Here is a 17,661-nt window from a genome sequence, read left to right as displayed (position 1 = left end):
TACATTGGTCGTAGCCTGTTATTTATTACTTAATTGTGTTGCGTAACGCTATATACTAAACACTTCTGTGACACACATTTCGACAAAATTAGGTAACTGTAAAGTAAGTTGAAAATGGTTTGTTTTCAATTGGTACTCTAATTAATAGGTAATACCAAGTCGAGTTAAGAACATGACACCCCTGTTACTACTCGATAACGATATTCTCGTCGATAATCTGACAGCTCCAACAAATACACATTTTTACCCACCCAAGCGCAGGGTCACACTTCGCGTGAAATCATATGATCGATTTGCAGTGAAAATTTTCAGACGTTGGGCAGAAGGCAAAAGTAACTTACCGTTTTCCACTTTCCTCGTGTTGGCCGCAGTTTCAAGCGAACTCGGCTCTGAATTTATTAGTTTAATTAATTTGTAACCATTGCAGGCACGGTTGTACGTGGACTTCTACGAAACACTTGAATTTCCTTTCGGTTCGGTTTGTGCAAGTGAAAAAATCAGTCAAGATGGCACTGAGCGATGCAGATGTACAGAAACAGGTAATTGGGAGCGGGAAAGCGACGAAGATCGTTCCTGGACGTGGTGGATAGAATAGGGAAACACTTAAAACCAGAGATTCCTCCTGGTCTGGACTCCGCAATGTAAAGATGGCGAAGTCATGGGACCCGAAATGTTCCCCGAGTCATGTGAACTTTCCATTCCCGTCTTACTGGCCTGCCATCTGCCCAATTGGCCTAAATCGTTCAAGTAGTTTGCAGTTTCATCAGATTAATTGGTTATTAGGGACCTAGCAAAGTATTTGTCCAAATACTTTGCGTAAAAAGTGAGTAAAAAATTCGTGCTGGTCATGTGACACGGCCCCCGCAATGGGCCAATGTGTTGGAGCGAGACGACTAGCCCTGCGCCCCCACACTCGCACTCTCTGTCACACGACCAGCAAACCCCTTACGTTATCAAAACTTTAACGAAAATAAATAGAGGCTAGGGTTTTGGGACGACTTCTAGCCAATGCAGTTATCATGTGACGAAAGGGGCAACTACTAAACAGGACGAGTTTTTCAGATCAAACACATGATGGCGTTCATTGAGCAGGAGGCCAATGAAAAAGCCGAGGAGATCGACGCCAAGGCCGAGGAGGAGTTCAACATCGAGAAGGGACGCCTCGTCCAGCAGCAGCGCCTCAAGATCATGGAGTACTACGAGAAGAAGGAGAAGCAGGTGGAGCTGCAGAAGAAGATCCAGTCCTCCAACATGCTCAACCAGGCTCGCCTGAAGGTGGGTGTGTCTATTAGGTGGTCTTGGCCTGGGAAACCTCAACTCGTTTGGAAACTCGTTACAGGTGCTGAAAGTGCGCGAGGACCATGTGAGCAGCGTGCTGGATGATGCCCGCAAGCGTCTCGGCGAGGTCACCCAGAAGCAGTCCGAATACCAGACTGTGCTGACCAAGCTTATCGTCCAGGGCCTGTTCCAGGTCATGGAGCCCAAGGTCATCTTGCGCTGCCGCGAGGTCGATGTTCCCCTGGTCCGCGATGTCCTGCCCAGTGCTGTGGAGCAGTACAAGGCCGGGATCCAACAGAACGTCGATCTTTTCATCGACGAGAAAGACTTCCTCTCTGCTGATACCTGCGGCGGTGTTGAGCTGCTGGCCCTGAACGGACGCATCAAGGTTTGACCTCCCCCGAGCAACTGAAGAAGCGCTCTCAAAACTAATCCTATTATTTCTGCAGGTGCCCAACACCCTGGAGTCCAGATTAGAGCTCATTTCGCAGCAGCTGGTGCCCGAGATTCGTAACGCCCTCTTCGGCCGTAACGTCAATCGCAAATTCACCGATTAAATTCTTTAAGTGCAAAACAAAACACAACTAATCAGAAAGAGAACCAGCATCAACACCAATCCAGCAGGAACAGTTCAAGTTATTACTACAGAAGCTCCACCCACTAAATATTGAACCCAAGTAAACTCATCCTTTGGCAGTCAGGCAACAGCTAGGATTATATTCGATTTCAAAATACTTTTGCCGTTGTCTTTGTATAGGGAAACTGAAACACTCAAGAACATTTCGGTCCTTGTGTATGCAACAGTTATATGATACCCACACTAAACACACATATATATACTCCGATATATATGTTTGTATGCCAATACTTACTATATAGTTTAGAGGACACGATCCTAGGAGCATACGAAAGCATAATACGAGTTTGTTAAAGTTTGTTCGTTTTTTTTTACATATGCACATATTTCTGAGCAGTAGGTCAAGGCATGTGCTTATATTGTATACATACACTTTAAAATTTTGCATACATTCCTGTCCAAGAATTTTGTTTTCAAATTTGCCCTCTTTTACGTTGTTTTTTGTACATTAATTTCTGTCGTCTGTAGTCTTTGTTGAAGTTTTATATGTCTATGTCGTTTATGTTTGTAATTATCAAGTGCAGCGATTAGGAGGAACAACGGCAGTGGATCACCCTTTTCCGTGCCGCTGGCAGCCTGCGCACGTAACCAATCAGCATTGTTGCCCTTCGAAACACCGAAATGGACCCAAGTGCCAATTTCGCTGCTTCGAGGGCAACGGACGCGTGTGCAGCTTCCACTGGCCCATCAAAAGCCCCGAAAACCATCAATGTCTGTTGTTGAACGAATACACGCAAATAAGCACGCAACACTTAAAACACACAATTCACCGCATCCAAGACGAAGAAGTATTGCCGAGCGGCCCAAGTAGCTAAATTTGTTGACCCTCAAGTTCAGCTTCCACACTATGAAGATATATAATTACTTAAAAGAAAATATAATAAAACGGAAATTAGATTCGCAATTTAGGGGGCTGCCGAACTGCCACCGTTTCTTCTCTGCGCTGCACCATCATATCAGTCTCTAAAACAACACCACGTTCATACACACGACTAACACGCAGGAACTACAGCTAATTTGAACCTTGTATTTGCATGTTCGCCAATGTTCATAGTGTATTCTTCAGGCTCATTTTCTAACCGTTACCAAGTAAATTTAAATTGTTCAAATATGATGAATAACTACAAATTTAGCAAACAAATACAAAATAGCATATGCGTTATTATATAACATCGAGTACTATATACATTACATGAAATACGAAATGCAAGAAAAATTACTTTTAAACAAAATTTATGTTGAATAAAAACAGTATTTCCAAAAACTAAACTAAAACAAAATTAATATTGATAGGGAAGAGGTTTTTTACTTCAAAATTATATACCCTTGCAGATCAGACCTACATATTAATTACAAATACAATAAATTTTGAGTTTATATTTAATAATTATAGCTGTTTTCGTATTATTTTGACATATATTTTTCGACCCTTCCTGTGGCAGCTATATAATATAGTTGATTTGTGTTCAATTTAATTCAAAACTCTAAAAAATTAAAAAACGGCTAATTTTAGAGTAGAAGAAAATACAGTAAAGATCATCAAAGCTATAATTTTTCCCATAATTTTCCGATGATTTATTTGTTTTTGTCGTCTGATTTATTAAAAAATTAATTCAAAAATATTTATATAAATTAGTGGAAAGTAATATGTCAAAGTATACTAATCTGCTTGGCCTTGAACTTTAAAGTTCAAAGTGCTACTATACGAGTAACGGGTATAATAGTTTAGTTTTTGCATTAACATAATGGGAATTATAATGTCCAGAAGAAGTAAAAAAGGACAAATAATTCACATTTTGGATCCGGCGCTCTTTTAGGCCCATTCTTTATTATGGACGCGTCGCGTTTGCATTCATTTTCCGTTTAACGCGCCTCAACCCCATAAAAACTTGTAGGAAAAATGTCGTGTTACAGGGCTGCGGAGTCAAATTTTTGGTATTTTTCAGCAGTATTAAACATGCATGATAATATTTCTGGACCCGAAACTGATAAGCGGGAAGAATTAAAACCATTGAGAGGCATATTGTCAATTTAATTATTGTAGATGAATTATTTACAGAAATTTACTTCGTTTAATTTTGGTTTTTGATATGCGAAATGATCTGACAATGATCCAGTTTGCTTGCCGCTACTCGACCCTTATTTTCAAATCCACCAACTGCTGGCATATGATGCTCAGTGGAAACATCTCCCGGTTGCCTATCGTTTATCGAAAAATAACAAAAATACCAACAAAACGGCATAGTGGTAGAGCTGGCAGCTTTTTTCCGGCATCAGCAGCTGTGTTATGTTTTTGCCAGCGACAAGAGAGAGCAATAAATGGAATTGAAATATGAAACACTTTCCAACGATTAAATGTACAATTTTACTCTACTCTAACGGTTATAATAATTTTAGATTCCGTGTAAAGGGTATATTGTGTTCCTTGGAAAGTATATAACATGAAGAAGGAAGCATTTCTCTTGTTTTTCCTTTTTAAATCATGTAACATTTAATCCGTCATTGAACGATCAAAGTTTGGCTGGTAAATCCAATCTAAACGGCAAACTTCTAATTAGAACTAACCCCATCCCTAGCGTTATATAAAATACTCTTTTGTGTTGTATCTCATTTAATGGTTGTATACATATACATATGTACTTCCATGTTATTTATATTCCGTAATTTGATCGATACTGTTCAAATATGATGCGATGAAACTAGCATAAATCCTTTGCTTCGAAGATAACATTCTTCAATGTCGCCGTGTGCCGACGTGGCTGATTATTTCAGGATGAATTATACTTCTTGTTGCTATATGCTATGCATACATATGTAGGGACAAAGGGTTAAAAAATGAAGCGAACATACAAACGGGACACAGCCCTTTTCCACATAAATCTCTATTTATGAAAAAGTTTCTGCGCAAGTTGACTTTGCAAAAGAACTTTAGTCGACCTCGAAATTTCAAAGTGATGTTATTTTAGTCTTTACAAGATACCTCCTCCGATTCTGGCATTCTTTGGTACTTGTAAAACTTCAAACTTTTATTAATACATGTTTATCAGTTTGTTCCTATATATTCATCTTGGGTACATTTTCTTTAAATTCCTTTGCCATTAAATTTAAATGGATTCACGATAGATACATGGAAATCAGTTGAAAAACTAAACAATCTGACAGTGGACTACAAACTTTGAAATTCTAGCACGATAGTTTGTTTTACTCTCTCCTTTATTGTTGGAATTTTTTGAGTGTTATATAGGTGGAGTTTTTCATAATGACGTTATTCATAGGGGTGGATTGTATATATAGTTCGACTGGCTGTTGCAGATGTTGGTTCCGAATTATCGGATGGGGATGGTAAAGGGCGGCTCCGTTTGTGTTGTTCATTTTCTTTTTAGCCATTAACCAAAGTGTTACTCGCCATTCTTTTGTTCGTCCTCAGATTCGGATTCTGAAAGCAATAAGAAAAAAAATCGTCAGTGTGCTTCTCAATCGTTATAAACTAAGTTTATATGGATCTATAGTTCGACTGTCCAAATGATTATTGGCCAAATGTAACTATAAAGAGTTATTTGGACACCCAACCATTCAAATGCTCTGGCACAATTCCCTTTTAGCTCAATAGAACGAGGAAACCGTTCTGAACATATAGTGGGATTGTGCAAAATGAAACCAATGCAGCTGTCCAAACGATTATTGGCCAAAATGAACCATGGGTGGGTTATATGGACACCCAATCATTCTTTTGCTCTGGCATGCTGTTTATGAACCCTTTGAAATCGACACCAAATTTTGGATGCACTTCAAAAGCTTGGTAAGAAGCATGCTCAGTAACGACAGATTTTGTCCAAGTTTTCATTGGCCTGTGATGCTCAGGGATTTGTAAAGCAACAAGGCAAGCAAAAAACCCATTTGCTCTTGCAATTTTGTACAATGAAAGTGTCATCCGAGACAAGACCATTCTCAAAAAGTGCAATTTTTTCTATTTGATGGAATCAAATTAAAGACTTGCTAAGATACTCTAGGAAATGAAATACTGTGCTGTCCAAGTTTTCATTGGCCTTCGTGATTCACTGAATTGGGAAGCAACGAGGCAAGCAAAAAACTCAAATGTTCTTGCAATTGTGTACCAGAATCAAGCCATTTTGGGCAAGACCATTCTCAAATAATTGCACTAGAAGTCATTTGAAAAAAATACGAACCTTCTTCGGCTGACTGAAGCCATTCGACAAACTTGCGCATTTGTTCGAGGAAATGCATCTTGCCCTTATTTGAGTGACCATCCTTGTACCAGCGCAGAATGATCTCCTCGGACAGAACCTCCGTCTTGTAGAACAGCAAGATAATCTTCTGGAAGGCCTTCATGAAGTTCATGTTTTCGTAGCAGAATTCCTGCACCTTCAGGATTAGGGCCAACTCCGAACGGTCTGTCGAGGCGAAAGCCTGCAACAGTGTGCAATATGTCTTCAGGTGACGAACAGCCTGATCGGTAACCAGCTCCTCCTTCTTGTTCCATTCCCCCAATGACATGATGGTAGACCAAATCTGAGGAAGATTAAAGCTCTCGCGTTAGAAAAAACCCAGATCGATATTTTAACGGGTTAACACGACTTACAATGACAATTATTTCATGATCGGGAATGTTGGTGCGTTGCGAGAATTCTTTTATGTCTGAGGCTATCTCATTATGTGGCTTCTCATCGTTGATATCATCGATGAGCGCCTGCTGCAACTCACGCTTTGCCTCCTGGCTAGCCTGAGCCTTATGCAGCTTGATGATCTCATTGAGTTCTTTGTCAAGAAAAACTTGTTTAAAATATTCCTCAGTACGTTTGTTTGGTGGGAAAAAGTCCATAAGTCTGAAATAGAGCACGAGAGGGAAATATAAATTAATTAGTTTAAAGAACTCATATATTTCATAAATGATCTTAACTTTAACAATAGTGTACGAAATTAAATCGGCACCCAAATGAAGCGAAGGTCCATTTGCGAATTGGGTAAAACTCCGTCGTAACTTTTATTCTAGGAATGTCAATTAAAGATGCACAACTGGCTGATTGAATCATCTTCCTGAGAACATCCCAGACTAATTGCAACTTGATGATAAAAAAACAAACTTACTTGCTTTCCAGTCCACCCTTCTTAAGCGCCTGAATCAGATATGCAATGCCCTTCTCTTGCTTGAACGTCTGGAACAGCTCTAGTAGAAACTCCAGTGCAATGCCATCCTTGATCAGATGCTCGTTGTTTAGTACCAGTAAGACATTTGGCGGTACAGAGCCGTTAACTGCGGATTAGGAAAAAGCTTATCCGATCTTAGTCAATTGTTTCCGAAAAATAAGCTTATAGGTCCTAAGTGTAAGCGTGTCCTTGGGCTCGTGGCTTTTGGATGTGGCTAAGTCATCCAAGAGTCAGTATACCAAGAGTGAGTTTACTTTAGCCCCTCAGCTGCAAGTCGAAAGTGTTTATCCAGACTCAACTAATTGTATAACTAAATGGGCCGGCTATAAACATGAAACAGATTGCTTTTACAAAATGTATAACTTACCTAACCAGAGCGCTGTCATACGCGCAAGCTTGATGCGTTCACTTGGGGTAAAGCCCTTTACGAATAATAAAACTTTTCCCATCTCCTCTTCGAACATTTTCTCAAGGTACTTGTACCGTCTGATGAGCTTAACAAATACCTAGAAATCGGAGAAATCAAATTTGCACAAGTTAGTTGACGGTTAAATAAGTCGCGATTCATTTTAAAAAGTTTGGTTGTTGTTGCAACATTAGAAATCTTTAGATTGTTGGCTTAGTAGTTTCACAAAAAAAAGACAAGTAAAATATGGCATTTTATTTTGCATATATTGACACCGATTACATTGTTGAGATGCATAACCGGTTCTAATAATATGCATTTTGCTTCAATAACGCGACCGTTTGAGTGTGTTTGTTCACATAGAGTACTGTAGAAAGAATTTACTTGTTGGCACATAAGAAATCTCCAGACTGTTAGTGTTTATAACAAACCAAAGACAAGTTAATGTGTCAATTCATATTGCATATTCTTGACACCGATTACATTTTTGAACTTTATAATCAGCTCTAATGATATGCAGGCACAAATACAATTTAGATTCAATAGTGCGACCTTATAAGTTTGTTTGCTCACATAGAGTACAGTAGATAGAATTTACTTGTTGGCACATAAGAAATCTCCAGAATGTAAGTGTTTATAACATACCAAAGACAAGTAATTGTGTCATTATTTTTGCATATACTTGACACCGATTACATTTTTGAACTTTATAATCAGCTCTAATGACATGCAGACAAACAAAAAGTTCTCATGTTTAGACAACATAAGACAAGGCTCCATCAAAATTAAATTAATTTATTTTATTAGCAATGTTTGGAAAAATTACTACTGGCTTTTCATCTCAACCTGCGATGAATTGTTAATTTTAAAGGAAACGTGTTTTAACTAATTTATAGTGTTAATGTATACAACCAATTCATAACTTTAAAAAATGTTACAAACCTGTTCATGGTTGCGCATGGCCTCCATGCTCTCGGGAGCATCGAAGATGCAGTAGTTTGTGCGCGGCTTTTCGCCATCCTGAGATATGGAACCGCCAGGCACTGCAATCGAAAAATAGATAGTCAGAATAAATATGAACAAGAACTGATTGTAGCCATTGGACTCACCTAGTAGACCTCCTGCAATCAATATATCGAAGAGAACTTCACCGTAACGACGATAATCGAGCTTGTTGCCCGCGCTGTCTAGATATTTAGAGATTTGTTCCAGGTCGCCTTCAGTTTTTTCGAGACCAGCAATGACCGCATCACGGAATCCCGTTGGGTCATATTTTTCTCTTTCATCTCTTTTTCTGGTCTTGATGCGTTGACCCGATAGCACTGGTCTTTCAGTTTTTTGACTCATACAATAAATTGCTGCAAAGGTAAAAATCGATCAGAGATGGAAGCGCTTTCAGTTCGCCCCTATTGTTTATATTTTTTAAAGAGACTTAATTCCCAAGGTCACTAGATGGGTTAGAATATCTATTATTTTATCTTTTTATTTTATGTTATTACTAAGAACGTACGAATGTAAGTGATGACTAAGTCCTTCTGCACGACCTGAGATTTGGGTATTGTTGATTCATTCGAGATGAATGAATAATTCTTTTTACCTAAAATATTATTTTACCACCTTAGTTCGATGTTAAAGCAAACCCCCCATGAACACTCAGCTCGTGTGAGGGAGCCTTAACCTAAAAATGCTCGCGTACATGTGCTTTGCGCACTCACACATTAACGGACAGAGAACGGGCACACTCCACTCCACCTCTCCCTTTCTTTCTTTACAAATACACACGCATTCAATCTTTTACAGTTTGATAATGTCGAAAAATGAAATGAAATGAAAGGCGAGACGAGGAGAACCGCCCGCCCAAGAAATCGACAAAGAAACGCAGAATAAAGTGAAATTTTGACGTTGTTACTCTGTTAGCTAGCGCGCGGCAGGGAAACGAGGTCATTGTGCATGTAGTACACATACAAAAGCGGCCAGTGAGCTGACGTCTATGTATTGGCGGCGGGGAACTGTCACAGCAGCGAAATCGCGAAAATGGAAATACCCCGGTTACAAGTACGCGTTTGGCAGATTCAAGGAACTAAAACTTACACTTTCACTCAACGGAAATAAGTCTGGCCCTGTGTTCGCCGCTTCCGCGTGTCCTTGCAAGTAATCGAACTCGGTGAGTGTATGCGTGCGTGTGCTGTGTGCGCCTGTTGCTTTTTCACAACTGACGAGCGTGTGAGCGTGCTTAAGAATGTGTAATTTAATTTAACCTCTCGCAGCGCTTACTAATACTAGTGAGTCGAGTCGACAAAAAACAAAGGCAGATCTCTTTCTTTTTTACTTACGAGCTGTTGCACTGTAAAATTGACACGCACGCACACACTCAACAGCGACCGATGGAGGAGAGAGAAAGCCAAAGAGTATTTTTTGTAACGGAATTTACTTTTCTGCCTTTAATATCAACGTTAACAATTTTGCCCGAGTCGAATTCAGACTACGTCCGGAATTCTATTTTTAACAGCTATCACAATCGGTTACTGGGTATGTGTTGTTTGCCTCAAGTCCAGCGCCCCGTCTGCGCGCACCACTTTGTTAAATGAAATTCAGAGAGCGAATGAACGAATGACACACGAGCGGACGGCCGAACGAGGCGAAGCGGACGAGCCGATAACGAAGACATGTGGTTCGGCGCCATTTTGAAGCGACACATTGACATGGCGAACGGAAGAGAGGGATAGGGAGACGAAAAGAAACGGGGGGAAACTGCGAACGCAAAACGAAAAAATAAAACTGAGCGGGGGTTCGGGGTCCAAAGTGTGCATATTTCTGTCGTTCTTATTAAATAATGTGTAAGGTACAGTCGAACAAAGGCCCGCTGGCCACTAAATGCTTTTACGCGTGAATTTATGGCTGCCCGATGACTAACCTCGTCATATATACGCACGCAGTTCGTACATAACCCCTTTTCGAACAAAGGCGCAGACAAAGGCTTTTTCGTAGCTGTCAAAACTGCCAATTGCAAAGTTACTCGTCGCTAACTCGGTCAATCCTAGCTTAAATATAGTCTAGATTACTTGTGCACTTGGGTACTTACGATTAAAACAAAAAAATCTGTTTTGCTGCGAATAGAAGTAACTTTTTGTGTAGCTGTTGGGCTGTTTCTTGTCGACGACTTGCAGTATGACCGTGTTTTGCTCGCACAAATTAACGAAGTGACTTGCCTTGCCTGGGCTGGAAAATTACAGCATTTCGGTTCCGTCGCCGACTGGCCACACCCTTAGGAAGAAAGATGATTTATAGCGAGGGTATTCAATAATCTGTTGAATTTTCAAACTGAAATTGTGTACAATTTTATTTTTGTACTGCTAGTTACTGTCAAAAATTTTTAATAAGGTAAAAAAACAAACAAATTTGCTATCTGATTTTTATTAAAGTAAATAGTGCATACTGGTGATACTATTACAGAGTTGCCTTGACATATGACCAAAATTCAACAATTCAGTAATGAAACAGTGTAGGGAATCCCCTTATTACTTTGATGATTTTAAAGTATGGCTGCCAAACACCCATTTAAAGGTTGAATGATTACCTGTCGTTTAAATTATTGAATTCCCTTCAATTAGATCAAAATAAATGATTTACTACAAAAAAATCACTTTATATAAAGTATAGCTATTTTTACAACCCTATATATTTTTGTTTCATTCATAGAAATCCATACAAAATCGCTAGATTTTCGAAAATCTGGCAACGTCGTTCAAGACTTCACAGAAACCAATTGGAACATTTTGGCGCACAGATCTATATTGTTTACTTTTTGATATAATTAGTTTAATGTTGTATTAACCGAAATGAACTTTGATTCCGTAAATATACCTGCAAAACTAGTGCCAGACAACTATTTGCAGCTCGGACTGGCGGCCCAACGCAGCAAGCACCGCAGTTTTAAGGAGCTCCTCGAGAAGGTAAACAAAAAAACGCAAATCTATTTTTCAAGCAATTAAATTGAATTTCCAGCGGAAGCTGCCGGAAAATGGGTGGTCAGATGAGCAGATTGAGGAGCTTGTGCTTCAACTGGCGTCCCTGGACAGCAACAACTTTCCCCACAAGGTCGGACTGGGAGAGCGGGAGGCCCGAATTGCCTGTAGTGAGTTTACCGATCGTTTGGGTTGTTAAAGATTTCTGGGAAAACTGCTTAATTTCCTTTTTTTTTGCATGGAACACTATACAGGGCTAGTGGCCCGCCGGCACTATAACTTTGGTCACGGAATCGGGCGCTCCGGAGATTTACTGGAGGCGCAGCCTAAGGCAGCTGGCTCCACGTTGCTCGCACGCCTCACAAATGCCCTGATCCTGGACCTTGTGCGTGGAATGGGACTGTCCAGTTGTGCCGGTTGCTTTCTGGTACCGATGTGCACCGGCATGACTTTAACCCTGTGTTTGCAGAGTCTTCGCAAGCGGAGACCCGGTGCGAAATATGTTCTCTGGTCCCGCATCGATCAGAAGTCCTGCTTTAAGGCCATCACAGCGGCGGGCTTGAAGCCGGTAATCATCCCCTGCCAGGTTAAAGAAGATTCCCTCCTAACCGACATTAATTCATTCCGGGAGGAGATAGAGTCGTTGGGGGTAGAAAACATTCTCTGCCTTTACACCACCACCAGTTGCTTTGCTCCCCGCAACAGCGATGACATTGTGGAGATATCCAAGTTGGCACAGGAGGCACAGCTTCCCCACCTGGTCAACAATGCTTACGGATTGCAGGTAAAGGACATCGTTCGTCAGTTGGAGCGGGCCAATCGAGTCGGACGCATTGATTACTTTGTGCAGAGCACCGACAAGAATCTGCTGGTGCCAGTGGGCGGTGCCATTGTGGCCAGTTTCAATGAGAGTCTGCTCCACGAAGTGGCCAGCAGTTATGCGGGTCGAGCCAGTGGCTCCCAGTCCCTGGACGTCTTTATGACGCTGCTATCGCTAGGTCGGAACGGATTTCAGGCGCTTCTTCAGCAGCGGGAAGAAAACTTTATATACCTCCGAGATAACCTTAAGAAATTCGCAGAGAGTCGCGGAGAAATGGTGATCGACAGCAGCTATAACTCCATATCCTTGGCAATAACACTGGGTACGATTGCATCGGATGGAAAGGAGAGCATAACCCAGCTTGGGTCTATGCTGCACACGCGTGGAGTGTCCGGAGCAAGAGTAGTAGTGCCTGGGCAAACAAAAACCATCGATGGCCATAAGTTCCTGGGTAAGTAATAAAAGGAATGTGTTGCTTGCGATACTTAAATGTATACGTTATTTTTGGTTCAGGTTTTGGTTCCCACCGCGATGACCTAAAAGTGCCTTATTTAACTGTGGCGTCAGCCCTTGGAATAACTCGAGACGAGGTCGACAAATTTGTTGACATTTTTAGCAAGTGCTGGCAACAGCTAAGTCAAAAGTAAAAATTCAAGTAAAACAGAAAGCCAACAAATGGAAAAACGACTAAAAAACACATTACCTAAGTAAACGAACCTAATTCTAGATATAATAGTACATTAACTATAAAATATGTAATACAATGTAAAAAATAATAAAATTGATTACTTTTTTCAAAACAGTTGGTGTGTAAACTTTCTGTCATAAAACTAACTATTAAATGCTTTCTTATATAGTTTGAAAAACTCTGGAAGTTACTGAAAATAGGAATTCTTATTTCTTATTTAGAAAACCCTTTTTAATGTTAGTTATTTAAACAGCTTTGGGATGTGAGCGTGAAATACAGCCAAATTAATTAATTTAATTTGTAATTTTTTCATGGCGGCTTCACTACACACACAAAAACAACGGTAAAACCTTTTGTAGTTCTATGCAGATTAAACAAACATTTAGGAATGTATAGCAACTTATATTTGTTTGAACAATATGGCGGAGCATGCAATAACGATAATTTACTAACGAGAAAATTATACCTATCACCCTGCCTAGCTTTTGCTGAGACCATTGCATTTGGGTTTATTATTGGAGCTGCTGGTTGGGTTGCTGCTGCAATTGCTCGGCACGTTTTCTTTGTCGCGGTGCCTTTCGCGACTCCGCCGCTCTAGGTGCTGGTTCATGGTCGCCTCGATCTTGGCCAGCGACAGGTCGTACTCGTGTTTAATGCGTTCATACTCGCGCTTCATATGCGCTTCCTTGTCCTCGGCATACAGCTTGTAGTTGTGCGCGGTGCGCTTGGCACTTTGATAGCGCTGCTGCGCGGATCGCATCGCCTCTTCGTGGGTGGTGCGCAGCGAGTCCAGCTGCTGGCGCCAGTGCTGCTCCACCTGGTCGATGGACTGCCGCTGCTTCTCCCACTGAGCCATCACTGCCTTCATCGATTGTCTCTCTGAATCGATGCTGGCGTGCTGCTCCTCCACTTCGTGGAGAAGCTCGGCGATTCGTTGGTTCTTTGCTTGCAGCTCCTGGCGGCACTTTTGCAGCATTGCCTTCTGCTTTTCATCCTTGCCGGCTAGAATCTCATCAATGTTCTCGCGTTCTGCCAGGATGGTTTGCTTGAGCAGATCCACCTCCGTTTGCCGCTGCTGCAGTTCTGCACACACCGCTTGGTATTCCCTTTGGAGGCACTGGCTCCGCTCTTCGGTCTGTTGAAGGCGGGAGGTGAACTTCTTCAGTTCGGCGGCAAATAGTTTGGCCATCTCATCGCGAACACGTTGTTCGATTGCTTTAATTCGCTCCTGGGTAAGCTCTTTCGGTGATGGGCTCGGCGAGGAGTCTGAATTCGATTTTGGACTCGGCGTGGACTTCTTCTTTTGATACTCCTCCTGCTGTTTTATGTACGCCTCAAATTGCACGGCCTTCTCCTTGAGGTCGTTAATAAGCTCGTCTTGTTTGCTGGAAAGCTCGATCTTTTCCTGCATCTCGGTCTGCAGTAATTTGGATTGCTCCAGTTCAAGTTCCAGTTCCTTTAGTTCCTTGGCCTGCATTGAGTTTACGTTTTGTAGCTTCAACAGCTGAATTTCGGACTGGAAGTAGTAGAATGGTTAAGTTACTGATAAAATAAAGAGTGGTTTTCTCGCTAACCTTTGTAATCTCTGCCAGGTTCTCGATGCACTTGCTGCAGTTATCAGAGCTCTCCTTGGCCGCCGCAGTGGCCCCCTCCCGCTTCTCCCGCTCGCTCTTCTGGCGCAGAGTCTGCAGCTCCCGCTCGTGGCTGAGTTTTTCCGATTCCAGAAGCTTCTTTAGCTCCTGGGACTTAAGCTCAGCCAGCTGTAAATTCCGCTGAACAGTCGCTAGTTGCTGGCGTTGTTCCTGCAAGTCCTTGAGCGTGTCCGATTCCCTAAGCTTTCGTAACTCGTAATCCAAAGTCTCCTTGTCTGTCGCGATGTCAGCGTATAGTTTCTTGAGTCTCTCCACCTCGCTCTGGGAATCCTTTAAAAGTATCTTGTGTCTTTCCAGCTCTAAACGCTGGTTGTCCGCGGTTGCTCGGGCCCGCAACTGGCGATTATCCTGTGTGAGCTGCTCATAATTTCCCTGGAGGCTCTCGTGATGCTGCCTTAGTTGCTCTAGATCCTTCTCGGCATTCCTGAGTTGCTCCTCAATGTGTTGGCGTTTCTCCTTCAGTGCATCTCTCTCTGTTATTATGGCATCCAGTTGTGCCTGTAACCCCGATTCCTGTTGTGTTTTCTGCTGTTGCTCTTCCAGCTCTTGCTGCATGGCTTTTACTTTGTTTTCTAGACGCATTTTCGCTTCTTTTAAGGTTGCTAGTTGAACTAAAGATTGGTTCTCCTGGTCGCGCAACGAACGCAGTTCCTGGTTGCGCTCCTCCAGGTGCTTCTCCAGGCGCCGCACCTCCTCCCGCTTGTTCTTCAGATTGGCTAGCGCTCGATACAGCTCCTGCTTGATGTGGCTAACCCTGTCTAGGGGATTCAGTGGTGTGCTACCCACTAGGCGGGATCCACCCACTTGGCTTAGCCTCCCGGAGGGCGTTTCATCCGCCTGATGCTGTTGAATAAGCGAGTCCATAAGGTCGAGCTCCGCCGTGGTTTCGTTGAGGCGCTCGTTGAGCGAAGCGACCGTTTGTTCCAGGGCGGCAATGCGGGCTTTCAAGTCACTGATGCATTGCTGCTGTCGATGATTCTCTGCCTCTAGATCGGGCCTACTGCTCATTTGGTTGCAGCGCATCTGCGCCACATCCAGAGCCTGACTCAGCTCGTTAATCTTGGCCGCCTTGTCCAGCAGCATGGTTTCATGGCCAGACTGCAGAGCATTGTAGCGCGAGGTAATCTGATCCAGCTCGTTCTGCTTGCGATCTAGCTGATCCTTGACCTGCATGAGCTGCTGCTGGAAGAGATCGCACTGGGCTCGATGGGTGTCTTCGATGTGCTTTACCCGTAACTCGGCGCTGCGCTCCTCCCGGTTGTGTTTGTCCCGCTGCACCATGTCGTACTTGCACTGGACGTCGGACAGCAGGGTTTTGGTGATCTCCAACTGTCCCACTAGTCGTGTGTTGTCCTCCTCCAACTGCTTCTTCTCGGAGCGCATCTTGTCCAGGTCGCATTCCTTGTTGGAGCAAATCTCCTTGGTCTCCACCAGCAGCTCGTGGGTGTTCTGCTTCTCCCGCAGGGCGCGCTCCAGCTCGGCCTGCGTGATGGAAAGGCGCTTCTGGAACTCATCCAGCTGCTTGTGCGCGGCGTTGGCGATCTGGTTGACGTTCTGCAGTTCGTGACTCTTGGATTCCAGCATCATCTTGAGGCGGTGTATCTCGTTAGCCTGCTGAGGATCCTCCTGCAGCGGCATCTGGTGCGAAAGCGCTGGGTAATTTGGCAGGACAGCCGGCGGCTGTTCCGGCGGGTAATTCGTCGTCGAGTCAATTGTGTTCTCCTCATCGTCCAGGTCGTCGAAGGCGTTCTCCAGCAGATGCCCCAGCTTGCGTAGAAATGGAATCGGTGACATTATTTACCAGGATTTCCAAGATCACTCACCTCCTGTTCGCGTCTCTTTTGATCCTGCAGAGCCTCCTCCTCCTCCTGGCGATCGAGTGTGGAGTTCACGTTCAGGGTGTCCGCCCCCTGGAACAGGCTCATACCTGGCGTGTTCATATCCGCCCAAAGCGACGCTGGAATTCCTTTCCGGAGCGTAAATTCAAATATTTTTCCGAGGCGCAGTCGCTGTTGTTGTAGGCAACTATTTCTTCTTCTTCTTCCAGCTTCTGTCGTGAAAATGTCCTAACGCCTTGCCGTTAACATAGTCACCGATGCTGTTAGGTAAATAATTTGGCTGTAAAGAAAATGTTAACCTATTGGATAGTGGTATTTTTGTTTGGGATTTCCCTAGCTCATCTGAGTACCGCGGTGAAATAAGGCTGTTGCTCATCTCAATAAATGAAGCGGGATTTCAACGCGTCAAATTTCGTTACTATAATCTTTTTGTACAATATTGCAATAATCAATGACAACATTTGTGCTCTTTTGGCCACTTATAGCAAAATTGTACTGTGGGGCTGCTTACACTTTTACTTAGTATTAGTTATTATTTTCGTTCCCAGAAGAGCTTAGATTTTGGACCACACATAGCAAACTGGTTAAAAACAACAAACTACAAATTACACAAGGTTACAAAATAATATTATTGGAGTGCTGCACACAACAACACTGAGTTGTAGTGTTGGAGCCCTAGATCACAAAAATACCACTAATTTTTTTTTCGATAGCAAAGTTTTATTTGAAAGATTTTTTAAAGTTCAAAATGTTAAATTTCTGACTTTTTTCGAATCTTTTCTAATATCTCGGCTCATATCCACCCAATTGGGCCAGTTTATCAGAGCTTAACTTTTCCATACAGATCAATATGATTGGAAAAGAAATGGCAGCGCAGCAGCTTGACAAAGATGAAAAAGGTGTTCTTTGCTCCACTGTAAGTCGGCTGTATGTATCGTAAAAAAACTTGAAATAAATTCGTTAAAAAATTATAATGTGTACAAACTTAAAGTTTACACCCTACCGAATAAAACAAGCCAAGTATGGCCCAAATCCATGAAAAATTGGATTTTTGGTGGATTTTTTACCCGTTACTCGTAGAGTAAAAGGGTATATTGTATTCGTGCAAAAGTATTTAACAGGGAGAAGGAAGCGTTTCCGACCCTATAAAGTATATATATTCTTGATCAGGACCACTAGCCGAGTCGATCTAGCCATGTCCGTCTGTCCGT

At 42.4% G+C, this 17,661-nt stretch overlaps 4 protein-coding genes across 6 annotated transcripts; 2 read left to right on the top strand and 2 right to left on the bottom strand.

The window, feature by feature from the left end:
- The first annotated feature begins 208 nt into the window (after positions 1-208).
- Vha26 (V-type proton ATPase subunit Vha26) lies at positions 209-3,195 on the top strand. Its single transcript, XM_017152840.3, has 5 exons — positions 209-332; positions 428-539; positions 1,063-1,275; positions 1,340-1,666; positions 1,728-3,195. Exons 2-5 carry the CDS (start codon positions 507-509, stop codon positions 1,833-1,835), a joined length of 681 nt encoding a protein of 226 aa, XP_017008329.1. The 5' UTR covers positions 209-332; positions 428-506; the 3' UTR covers positions 1,836-3,195.
- A 1,733-nt stretch (positions 3,196-4,928) lies between these two features.
- kra (basic leucine zipper and W2 domain-containing protein kra) lies at positions 4,929-10,716 on the bottom strand. Of its 3 annotated transcripts, XM_017152807.3 has the most exons (9): positions 9,821-10,078; positions 9,579-9,631; positions 8,597-8,845; positions 8,430-8,530; positions 7,449-7,587; positions 7,022-7,187; positions 6,516-6,759; positions 6,103-6,445; positions 4,929-5,351 (listed from the first exon to the last, which is right to left on the bottom strand). In XM_017152807.3, the coding sequence occupies exons 3-9, from the start codon at positions 8,832-8,834 to the stop codon at positions 5,314-5,316; spliced, it is 1,269 nt and encodes a 422-aa protein (XP_017008296.1). In that variant the 5' UTR covers positions 8,835-8,845; positions 9,579-9,631; positions 9,821-10,078; the 3' UTR covers positions 4,929-5,313. The 3 variants fall into 3 exon arrangements, with proteins under 3 accessions (XP_017008296.1, XP_017008295.1, XP_017008297.1); XM_017152806.3 differs by lacking the exons at positions 9,579-9,631; positions 9,821-10,078 and adding an exon at positions 10,570-10,716; XM_017152808.3 differs by lacking the exon at positions 9,579-9,631.
- Positions 10,717-11,186: 470 nt separating this feature from the next.
- SecS (Sec synthetase) lies at positions 11,187-13,072 on the top strand. The gene is made up of 4 exons (XM_017152803.3): positions 11,187-11,440; positions 11,493-11,622; positions 11,707-12,723; positions 12,786-13,072. The coding sequence occupies exons 1-4, from the start codon at positions 11,327-11,329 to the stop codon at positions 12,917-12,919; spliced, it is 1,395 nt and encodes a 464-aa protein (XP_017008292.2). The 5' UTR covers positions 11,187-11,326; the 3' UTR covers positions 12,920-13,072.
- A 269-nt stretch (positions 13,073-13,341) lies between these two features.
- On the bottom strand, positions 13,342-16,684 carry asl (chromosome segregation ATPase asterless). Its single transcript, XM_017152802.3, has 3 exons — positions 16,436-16,684; positions 14,535-16,379; positions 13,342-14,476 (listed from the first exon to the last, which is right to left on the bottom strand). Exons 1-3 carry the CDS (start codon positions 16,550-16,552, stop codon positions 13,439-13,441), a joined length of 3,000 nt encoding a protein of 999 aa, XP_017008291.2. The 5' UTR covers positions 16,553-16,684; the 3' UTR covers positions 13,342-13,438.
- Positions 16,685-17,661: the final 977 nt, after the last annotated feature.

Source organism: Drosophila takahashii, chromosome 3R (assembly GCF_030179915.1).
Source record: "Drosophila takahashii strain IR98-3 E-12201 chromosome 3R, DtakHiC1v2, whole genome shotgun sequence".
Taxonomy (NCBI): domain Eukaryota; kingdom Metazoa; phylum Arthropoda; class Insecta; order Diptera; family Drosophilidae; genus Drosophila; species Drosophila takahashii.
Note: the sequence above shows the minus strand (reverse complement) of the source record. Positions and strands in the feature narration are given on the sequence as shown.